At 35.6% G+C, this 11859-nt stretch overlaps 1 protein-coding gene across 1 annotated transcript; it reads right to left on the minus strand.

Moving 5' to 3' along the window:
* Positions 1 to 4054: 4054 nt before the first annotated feature.
* LOC142980660 (uncharacterized) lies at positions 4055 to 11469 on the minus strand. Its single transcript, XM_076126168.1, has 16 exons — positions 11331 to 11469; positions 11148 to 11238; positions 10502 to 10690; positions 10008 to 10128; positions 9481 to 9606; positions 8934 to 9097; positions 8381 to 8492; positions 8039 to 8148; positions 7724 to 7827; positions 6487 to 6799; positions 6149 to 6232; positions 5566 to 5716; positions 5145 to 5273; positions 4696 to 4800; positions 4510 to 4589; positions 4055 to 4187 (listed from the first exon to the last, which is right to left on the minus strand). Exons 1-16 carry the CDS (start codon positions 11402 to 11404, stop codon positions 4158 to 4160), a joined length of 1983 nt encoding a protein of 660 aa, XP_075982283.1. The 5' UTR covers positions 11405 to 11469; the 3' UTR covers positions 4055 to 4157.
* Positions 11470 to 11859: the final 390 nt, after the last annotated feature.

The following is an 11859-nucleotide window of genomic DNA, read 5'->3' on the forward strand; positions in this document are numbered from 1 at the left end:
TGCGACTGTGAATGGGTGACATTGATATCATAATCAAAATATGAAATAATATTTCTGTGGGGCGAGTGGGACAAGTGGGACGATTGTACCCCTGAGAGGGATTAGTTGCCCCACTATTTTGTTTGTTTTTAATGATATTTTATGAAATTGATAGTTTATTGTGAGAGATTTTTGGGATTACGAATGTATTTTGAAGTTGTTAAGATTTGTGACAATTATAATATAACATGGCTGCGAATATATACATAATGTTTCATATTCTTTTTTCTCTGTTTGCTGCGCTTACCAAATAATCTAATTTTAGATAATTTGGTAAGCGATTTTTGCCTTGGCTACCCCAAGTGTCCTAAATTGGGTTGAAATGGGAACAAAAGTGTAGGAAATAATTATGTACCGACATTTTTGACATTACTTTAGAAAACCCCTTTTTTATCCGACAATATCGTAGAAAATCATCTGCAATCGACTGTCACTAGCAGACTTGAAGCATCTCAACTATTCCCAGCCAACTTTGCACAAAGCCGCACCCACAGACCCTCAGTACCCATTGTAAAGGAGTCCACACCAGGCCACTCGGTTCGATAAAAAACGAACAACGCCACGTGCCAACGCATTATACGATAACCGGCGGAGGCGGTATTAGAAATTGGGGGTAACCCTAATTTTAATATTGATTAGTACATCACAATTTCAACCTTATCTCGAGAAGTTAAAGTCGAAATTTGAATGTGGGCTATTTAAATGTCAGTTAAAACAGAGATGGGGGAATTTCGACTTTTTGTGCCTGAGTTAAGGTTGGTTTTCGTTTGATGTTGAAATAGTAAGTTATATTACAGGGTTGTCAGAAGATTTTTCTATTTATTGGTGGGAAAGGCCGCGTGTCAGATCTAACACCAGTTTTAATATTTTAGGTCGCGTGGCAGCCACGCGTTGGGCTTTGGTAAAAAACTGGACGTCCATAATTCGCGTTTTATTGGCGCATTCTTCTTGTTAAATGTTATGGCGATTCTTTTGTCGTATTGACGATTTTTTGTCGCAGTTTTTGTGGTCGGACGTCGGTCTGTGATGTCATTAGTCGCAAATTGACTGATTCTCAATGGTATGTTGAATGAGTGAAATTTTAACTAGTTTCATAGTTCAATGGGTTTAAAATGATGATTGTGGATTTGTTGAAAGAAAGTAAATGTAATTGTAGCTCATTTGAAGCTCTAATGGGTTGAGTAAGTCACGCAAACTGCTTTATTAGGTCAATGTTTATATTCCAGGATTAAAGAAAACTGTTATAAATACATTAAAATGCTATAAACACAAACGCATTTTCGTCTTCTTTCTGTCTGATTGTAGTTTCAGTACAAACAAAGATATTGAAAATATGAATTAAAGTTATCTAGTAGGTTGGTAAGTTATTTATTTATTTATTTATTTATTTATTTATTTATTTATTCATCCTTACAACTATTTTTACAGGTTTACCCCAATACAATAGTGTAGGTACATTATAATAATTATCTAATATCTATTTAGGTAATAATATATAAATACTAATCAATAATCTATACCATATCACAAACTATACAATATGTGGCCTTTGTGAACTCATTCACAGAACAAGCGAACAAGTCAATTCTGTTGGACAGAGTATTGAGCGTCCGCAGCGCACGCGTTAGTGGCGCTCGCTGCAGTAAGTTAGTGCGCGCGCGCGGCACCGACAGCAGCGGCGGTCGACGCCTTCGTTCCACAAACCCGTCTGGGACACACAGTTGTAATACTTCTAGTAGTCCTGGGTTATGTATTTGACCACGCAGAACTTTAAACATATATGTGGCAAGAGCCACTTCTCTCCTTACCTCCAGATTGTAGTAACCTACCATGCCTAACACAAACAGGGTGGGGTACAATAATGGGTAACCCGGATACACTCCATATTGTTTATGATATAAAAATCTTACAAATTTGTTCTGAATGCGCTCTAACATAAACCTATATTTTGTTTCACAAGGCGACCAAATCACTGCATTATGCTCCAAGTGGCTTTTCACAATTGCTTCGTACAGAGACTTTACAGCTGTAATGTTTGTAAATCGATTTGCTTGACGTAATATCAGACCCAAGTTTCGGTACGCCTTTTTACAAACATTTATGATATGTTGAGTAAATTTCATATCAGCTGTAAAATGCACTCCTAAGTCTCTTACCTCTGTGACCCGTTTTAGCGGCGTTCCGTTCATCTGATATTGGTGATGGCTCGGGGCACGCGCCTTACTATACGATACGACAGAACACTTATCACCATTGAAGTATAACTTGTTGTCTATGCTCCAGTCTACCATCCTATCTATATCATGCTGCAACTTAATGTGATCGTCACTGTGCTTAATGTCAAGAACCAATTTTAAGTCATCGGCGAAAAGCAAGGGAGTAGAGCAAGATAACATTTTAGGTAAGTCATTAATGGTTATAATAAAAAGCAAAGGTCCCAAATTGCTGCCCTGACTCACCCCAGACCTCGTGAAATATGGTTCAGAAAAGTGCCCGTTACAATCAACGTACTGACGCCTGTCTCTTAAATAGCTGGTAAAGAAGGTAAGTGCGTGCGGTGTGCAGCCCACGTTAGCTAATTAATGATTTAGTTAATGATTTGCTTTTCAAACAATAATAATAAGGTTTATTACACCCCCGCTAAGGTTTTGTTTCTGTCTTTTTCAACTTTTATTTTGGCGTCAACACTTATTTACTCAAGCCTTAGAGCGCCATCTATGTTTTAAAAACCACAACTTATCAGATTTGTAAGTATGGAGTAACTTAAAGAATATTTTAGCAATATGTCGTTTAAAATATTATTTTTTTATAAAAATAACCACAGTTCATTCCATAATATCCATTTATGATATATCTTATATTAAAATTCAGCGTTATTTTTGCCACAATCATAAATAGGTGCAAACTTATTATTACTTATTATTTACGCTGTTATTCTGCTATGTACTTTCCACTTATCCAATTCGTATTGCGTTATTTCAGTAGGAATTTCCAACGAATAACTATACTAATAATAAACTCAAAACAAACGTATTTTTAATTAACTTGTTTTTATATTTTCAGGTGCACCTAGATAATTTCCACATATAATTTAATTCTTTACAAAACTTAACATATCGTATTCAATTGGTCACAGAAAATAGTATTTCTCATAAGGAAAGCATAACTTTCTAACTTGTAACACCTAACGCCATCTATTATCACTTTTCCGCACTAAAATCCACGACCCTCCTTCCAAAGGGCCTATTTCCGTCCACGTGCCGATAACAATACGATACGACAACGATATTGAACCGATATAATACACGTCATCGCTACGTCATAATATCCCGGATTATTTACATTGACGACAGGAAATTGCCTTTTTTAGCCCCAGTAAATTGTGTAGGCATTTTTATTGTTGCTATTGACAATATTTATTTTTAGAAAATATTTCTGTCAAGTATGTATCTATATTTAGTTATCAGACAACGTGTATGTAGTTATGTGATTTAATATTGGTAGTGGTTTCTTGTTACCGTTAGTTATTCCGAAGTAGAGAGACCGTCTGGATCGGCTGAATTGCTACTGAAGGAAAGATGAAGATTGAAGAGGGAATTTATTTCAATTTCGAAGATCATAATTATGTCATAAGTGTGGTCACATCTACTGCGTTATTGTATAACTAGTTTCTCTTTAGTTATTTATGCAACCGCCACTTAAGATCATCTTTATATCACAAAGTATCTACTTAATAAAAAATGTCTTTTCTTAAGTTTCAGTTAGTTTATCAGCCGGAATTTAGACCATTGTTCTGCATACGTGTGCTTTGTATCGTATTGATTATAACTGACACTTATCTATTAACCGTGAAACTGATCATTTTATTTTTTTTATAAAGGTCATATTTTTATAATTCTGTGTAAAAATAAAAAGTGTATAATAATTGTGGTTGTTGATAAAATAAAACAACACATGTATAATACAATAAAAATATATTAAAACATAACCTATTTTCACTTAAAACTAAATCAAACCTCATTCTTGTTACATGCAACATAAACAATAAACAAATAAAAAATAAATAAAATAAACTAGATACACATTATGTTCAATATCTTCAAACGTTTACAACTCGTTCAGTCTGAATCCGACAGTGGGATGCTCTCCTGAAAATAACATTTTATAAAGATTAGATTTTTATTCATAGGATACCTAAAACGTTTGTGAATTACACATACATATACATATGTTGTAAATTTATAGGTGTAGTTCTAAAAATAATACCGTATCGGTTAAGTACGCGTTACTAAACCTTATGTTTGACAGTTCTCAATACCTTATAATAGGTAAGGTACACGAAAATGAAGTATGCTTTCAGTATATAGAATTGGTATATAAAAGGAAACATGATAAAATGATTGACGAAATTGTAGCAAAGTATTGCATACATGTTTCAGACCAACCTTTAGCGATATGTAAGGAGCTTACCTCAAATTCTCCAATAAAAATATCGGAATCATCAGACGGAGGTGGCTGGTCTATATGGTCTACCGCTGTTATTTGAGGACCTGTAGAATATGTTAATTAGCAAAATACAATAATACATAATTATTTATAATCTAACTTCAATTTCAAATATAATTAAGACCAAATTAGTAAAGAATTAGAACTTGCCTAGTGGTATGCACTCCATGGGTTCAAAGAGGTCCAGAGAGATGAGGTCGAGTGGCGGAGACGGCGCCGGCGGAGGAAGAGCACATGTCGATGATATCCGAGGAGCTGAATAGAAAAATACATAATACTTCAATTTGTGTTCATAATTACAATATGATTTAACTAAATAATAAATAACATATAAAGCAAATAGTCGCTCCATGTAAAACACTGGTATCCAGCTGCATCCGGTGAGACTGGAAGCCGACTCCGACATAGTTTGGAATAAAGGCTAAGCGAATATATATATATAAAGCAAATACAAAGAAACACAAAAAGAGCAAAACAATGTAAATCTCAAACATTTCTAATGTTTTTTTTTTCTATTTTCAGGTCGATCCCGAATGAAAGCTGATCACAGTCTGCTTTACATTTTCGTAAACTAATACGGCAATCTGGGATTTCCTTACCAGTACGCAGTCCATCATCAAAGTTAGTGCAAGTGTCAAGTCGTGGTGGTTCAGGGTGAGGGAGAGCAGTCGACGGTCCTGGTTGAGGTTCTAATCTAGAGGTGCAGGGCTCGACGTTCACTTCACCTACTGTACAAAAGATAACGCAAACTTTACAAGGAACAATAAAATAATGGTTTTAAAACTAAGACACTCTAAAGTTATGTTACAGTAAGCAATTGATAATAAGGAGGAAGAAATATTAGTGGACATTAAATCGTCAGCATGACACAAAATTGCCAAACATCAAACCATTTTTGTCTGTCAATACTACCTTTTCCAAGAGCCTTAACAATAAAACCTAATGTATATTTTTTGCCATTTGCAACCAAAAGAATGCCTTTAAAAATAGTTAAGAACCAATATGCAAATGTAAATTTACCATCAGCAGATAAAGCATAAGCATGATGAGGTTCTTCGACAGACAGCTGCAGTCTTCCGCCAGGCTTGATCCTGGGAACTACCGTCGCAACGACCGGCACTCTGATCTGAACTGCACCGTTGGGATCCATTATCGGTTCTATGTCTGCTATCTAAGAAAGATATTCAAATTATTAAACAAGCGAAGTTCCAGGGATCAGAATCTGGTATAAGGTTCTAAAACAAACTGGTTCCTTTGACAGGATCTAGTTGATAGTATGTAAGTTTAATAGTAGGTTGGGGAAAAAGTCTTTTCGAATTATAGTATGTATGAACTTGTAATAAAATCTTTTCTCTACACAAAATAGCTCGATAATTGGGTACCTCACGAGCTCACTCAAAGAAATCTAATGAACCGTGTACTCATTTGTTTTTCTTGAAGCCAAAGAGATTTTATTACAATTTACAAGTTCATACATACTATAATGCGAAAATACTTTTTCCCCAACCTAATATATGTATAATTTTGTTTTTCTTGCAATTTAGTGCAGTGTATAGAACGTTATAATGAAACATGTACCGTTGAAGGGAAACATTATCAATACCTGGGAGGCAGGGTCTTCAGCTTCATTCTTCACCACAATTTTACCTCCAACTCGAAGATCTTCAGCCGTTGCTGGGACAAGCATCTACAATAATACAAAAGTTGACATAAAAAAATATAATCTATAATAGGAACATTACAGACAGGAATAATCTTCGTAAAACTTCGTTAGAAAAGGTGTTTCATACTAGAACTTATCGGATTTTTTTTCGGATTCGGATAAAAAGTAAACCAAATTTAAAAACATATCACAAAAGCAAAATATATCACCAAAGAAAGCTTAAGCAGCTTTTAAAAGATACTTTATATTTTTACTAGGGTACTTTGAATAGGGCTTACCTGTTTTCCTCCAGGCAGATTCGTATCAACGACTTTCACCAACACAGGCGCTCCATTATCAGGTTTCAACAAAGCAAACGGGGTCTGCCTGGTCGCTAAAGCCACTCCCATATGGTAAGTTTTTATAGGGTCCACGACCACCCCACTGCTCATAGAACCCCATGGGCCCTCGTTCCAAATGTCTCCTGACTCAAAATGCTTGGGAACCTCCCATGGTTCAGGTTTGGGAGTCCAGGTTGAGGATGTTGGACCTTCGACGGAAGGTAGGTAGGGTCCAACGGAGGATGTTACTTCGCAGTGTTCTGCTTGAGGTCTGAAAATGGTTTAAATGGGGTTAACGGTGACTTTTTGAAAACTAAACCTTAAGTGTATGTATGCTGTATGGCAAGATATATGGATGTGAATAAAGTAATAATTAAGAATTGAAGCAAGAGGCTTTCTTTGGTCTTTGCCTTCTCCCCTAGGAGTCTGAAAGTCGTGAGTTTATGAGAATGTTTGTCATGTGTGTAGGTATGTAAAGCTTAGGTATTTAATTTTATTCATCATTTGCTACAATATTTAAACACAAGACTGTTTTATTTCAGTCTAATATTCTTTTCTTGTTGATGAATAGTAGTCGGCAATGATGAAATTTTCAGAGACTTATTTATTTTTTGTTTAAATCCTAAATGTTTTAATTATTTAAGTGCTTCCAATTTATTTTTATTTTTATCAAGAACAATTTAATAGTTTTAATTAAAGAGAACTGCATAAACGCAGAAATGAGTAACTCATTAAAAGTTTCCATATTTCTTGCAATAAGACGTGGGCGCAGACACCGTGAATATTATATTCAGTCTAGTCTCAGACCACTCGTGACATTTTCTCAGAATGCCCGGGTTTTGAGTCATTTCTACAAATTTCCGTTCGGTCCGTCGGTTTATTACATAGGGGTTACTAATTAGTTTTGTGTTACATAATAATTTTAAGTTATAAATAACGAGGGAATGTGTTATTTCAATACGATGTTTTGGTTATGATGGTAGACCGAAGCAGATTCGTAACAGTCCACAATATTAAGTCCAATATATCTTTTTTTTACTGGTGATAAGTCCCCAACTGGACAGCGTGGTGGACTTAAGGCCTAGGCCCTCCCTCATTACGGGAGGAGACCAAAGTCCAGCAGTAGGACATTAATTGGGTTGTAATTATCATGATTACTTTTGTGATAAGTAGGCAACATTGTTTAAAGCCTTACCTAGAATCAGGTTGTTTTTCAGCCGCAGCTCGTGACACATCAATCGCTATTCGTTGAGGATTTCTTCCTCTCGTCACTGCAGGAACTGCGTCGTCTGGATGTGCCTGATGGAAAAACAATACGGTTTGTAACTATAAATTCTGAAGAGGATGGGAAACGCTCTAAAACAAAACGTTAAAACTAACATGATACCGCAAACCTCTAATGTCAATGTTTTATTTATTTGAAGTCATGAGTAAATGGTTTAGAATCAACTAGTGTGTATTTCATGGAACAGCGAGTTACAGAAGGGTAACTCATTTATTTCATACTGACCTTGTTTTTATGGCAGACCAAGTTAGACTGTTGATTGAAGCCCTTTAAACAGATATTACAGCGGTAGGGACGCTCGTTGGTATGAGTGAATAGGTGGTTCCGAAGATTGCCTGTTACAAACAAACCTTTTATCATTTTTATTATACAAAGACCTTTCGCAATGTGACTTACATTACTGAGAATGTACTAACAAATAATTTAAAAGTACTCCTAGACCGAAAGCCTCAAGAGATTGTCTAGGGTTTCGTTATTTCCTCAGGATCGTCTTGGGTTACTACAGCTATACAAGATAAGTAGGAAGGAATAGGAAAAAAGGAGTAAGGATGGAGAAAGCTAGGTAACCTTTCTGATGGAATCCTTTAGGGCAGATGTGGCACTTGTAAGGTTTCTCGAAGTTATGCGTCTTGCGATGAGAGATCAGAGTCGACACGCGGTTGAATGTCTTGTTACATAGCTGGGGAAAGGAAGAGGGATTAGGAAACCTGTAGCTATTACACGTAGAAAACTTGCATATATTATTATATGAAGAGCTTACTATCATGGTAGACATATTAAAGAAATAAAACCAAGAAGTACTCCGAAAATCCTAATAAAATCTTAATTATTTTGTCACACAAAATATGACCATTTTCACTATTAACGTGTCTTTTCTGGCAATAATAACAACTTTTTGGATGTAATAAAGTACTTGAATATTTTCTTAACAATACAATTATCTTTTTTTTTGCGATCAACGTGTTAGTTCATTTTGTGATAAGACTCATATCCACAAGTCAGTAAGTCAATTGAAGAAGAGAGAAGTCAAAAGATCCCAGTCACGAACTACAAAAAACAAAAATGTTATACTCATATAATGTATATGAATATTTATATTAAAGTATTCTCTATAACCTACCTCGCAAGCATAAGGTCTCTCAGCAGAATGTATAGCCCGGTGTTGGCTCAGCGTGGACAGTTGCCTGAAGCTCTTCCCGCACGCGGCGCAGTGGAAGTTCCTCTCATCAGTGTGAGTTGGCAAGTGACGCATCAGAGTGTACTGGTGTTGAAACTCACGACTACCTGGTAAGAACAGTTGTATTCTTTTTTTAATGGAGTTATTTGGTACTAAGTAAGGAACTGTTAAAATATCTATGGATTACACCAACAAATATTTGTTTTCTGGCACCTAGGAGAATTTACTATTACTGCGACGAAATGGTTGTAGCATAGCAATGTAAAGATTGGACTTTACGTCTTTACAAATATGATGTAGTTTCAATATCGAGTTCCATTAGTTGAAAAGGCTTTAAAACATTATAGATTTACAAACAGGCACTACTGTAATACTTCGAATGTTTTTTGCAATCAGGCTACGAATATAAACGAGTTTTGATTTTACCGCATATCTAGGAAAATAGAAATAATAATATAAAATAAATAATTAAATATAAAGAAATACTAACATATGCCGCACTCCCACAACTTGACGGTTCTTCCATGTCGTTTCACGTACTTCACGTAATGAAATCTAGAACGAGGATCAGTAATGTCCACTTTGAAAGAGCTAGAGCCTTTGCTACGATCCGCACCTGTAAAATACCACAGACGATGACCACTACTGTTAATTACCAGTTATAAAATAAATCTGTAATATAAAGTTACCTAAAAATAAAGAGATAGAGAATTATAGAAAAAGAAAATTGCACAAAATTAGCATTCTAATAACTGCTCGTTTGGCACAGTGGTTAACGTGGTCACTTTGCCGTAATAACTGTAACGCCGCATGTGGTGGCTGCGAATCCCACTCAGGGCAAATATTTCTGTTCTGAGTCTGCTTTGTAATGTATCTATCTAAGTAAGCATTCAGAAGTTCATAATATGTTTATTAGTTATTAAGTTGACATAATTTTGAATTTAATGACTGAGTGGTCCGTTATTTCTTATTATTTTTATGTGCCTTATATGAAATAGAGCTAAAAGACTATCTTACCAGGTCCAGAACTACTGGTAGACGTTGAAGACACATGATGCTGTTCACCAAACACCTTCCGACTGAACGTGAGACCGTTCCTACTCGTCGATTGAAACACTGAGCTTGATGTGTCTGCCTCCTAAAATGAAACACCGAATTATCAAGTGAAATTATTTAAAAGTCCAAAAATATCTGTTCTACTTTCGCGGTGGTTAGATACCTATACATAGGTTTACAATTTATTACAAATCTATAGAAGCACGTCGTATATTAACTAACGCATAGTCTTACTTGGTCGTGAGGTGATGTACAAGAATTTTCCGATGAGGTTTTGGATTCGATTCCCGAGTTTAGCTTAATTCAGAGTTTCGTTGCTAGGTTTGCGAAAATCGATTAAACTCCCATTGCATGAGACCAACATTTAAGGAGATTTATGTAATCTGATACACTTATGCACCATCAAGAACGCGTAAGGTGCACAGTAGTTGTTATATTACAGTTAGTATTCGTACCTTCATTTCACTTTTAAGCGCGGCATCCAGGTCTTTGCCAAAAGTAGTTTGTCCAGTGGTGCCGAACCCTGGCTCGGAGACCAGTGAGGCAATGTTGCCATCTTCCTCCGTCCAGGCGAACCGTGCCTGCTGCTGCTCCAAGTTGTCCGGGAAGAAACCATCTCGGAACAACGAGCGGGACACGTCCAACTAAAGGAAAACATAGATTTTAGTGATATTATAGTTGTGAAGATAAAGCTCACATAATGTAAGCAAGTAAAGCAAGCTTTTTGTTGCTTAGTATAATTTATGATATAGAAAACTCGTATCAGAAAACTACAAAAACAATGTTTAATTTTTCACTTAAATTCAAAACCACGCGGTTTTGTACGTATATGACACAAAAAGTCACTTTCCAAAACATCTGTGAAATTGTCAAATGACGTCACAATAATGACATTTTAAGTGTCACTCCTCCGCAGCTTCGACATGCGGACTGCGGGCAAGATAGCAAGGGAAGCAGAAAATTCAGGAAATTCAGCCATTCGGTATTCAAATGAAGTTCACTTTTGATGAGTCAATAATTTCTTCCTTAGCCCTTTTTCTACCGCTTTTATTGTAGTTTAAAAATAAATTGCACAGAAATCAAAACTCTCTCTGTACGTACATCATTTCGGCTTGAGTTCGATAGCAACGGCTCGCCATTAAATCCCAAATCCTTTTTGTCAAATTTGTCACTCAAACACACCTCTCGTATACTGCAACAAAAGCGAAAAGCTTGAAACAAAAATAAAACAAATCAACGTGGCCGCGTTTCATCTTTCCACTTGAAAAAAAACGAAGATCGAACCTTATTATCTCATCGCCCGGCCTCATGAAACCTGTCTCCGGTATTTCTTTTATTTCTTCATCGGAAAACATCATTTATTTTTCGCAATATTCAATTATTTTTAGACAAAAAACAACACGGAACACGTCAAACAGTCTGTTTTTTCACAATGTGATTTTTGTTTCTATGAGGATCTGCGTTCTCAGTTTGAAAAATATATTTTTAATTTTTTTTGTAAGTTGCGAGTGACATGTTGATTATTTCAAAACGTCAGTCGCTGTGACCTCTTTTGAACTTTTGAGGTCAATGTTCGGTTTGTTTATGGTAATTTGTGATATTAATATTTCTAATATTGAAATGCAAAATAGCACGCATTATAATTTATTGTAAATAATTCAATTTAAAAAAATATTCTGTATTGGCGAAACCAAGCACAATAATTTGTATTTGTCACAAGTATTATGAAAGAACATTTTCTTCTTTACAAACATACGAGTGAATAAAATTATTCAGCGTATTCTCTGAAGTGGTTTGTTACAACGTCTAAGTG

This window comes from Anticarsia gemmatalis, chromosome 18 (assembly GCF_050436995.1).
Source record: "Anticarsia gemmatalis isolate Benzon Research Colony breed Stoneville strain chromosome 18, ilAntGemm2 primary, whole genome shotgun sequence".
In the NCBI taxonomy this organism is placed as follows: domain Eukaryota; kingdom Metazoa; phylum Arthropoda; class Insecta; order Lepidoptera; family Erebidae; genus Anticarsia; species Anticarsia gemmatalis.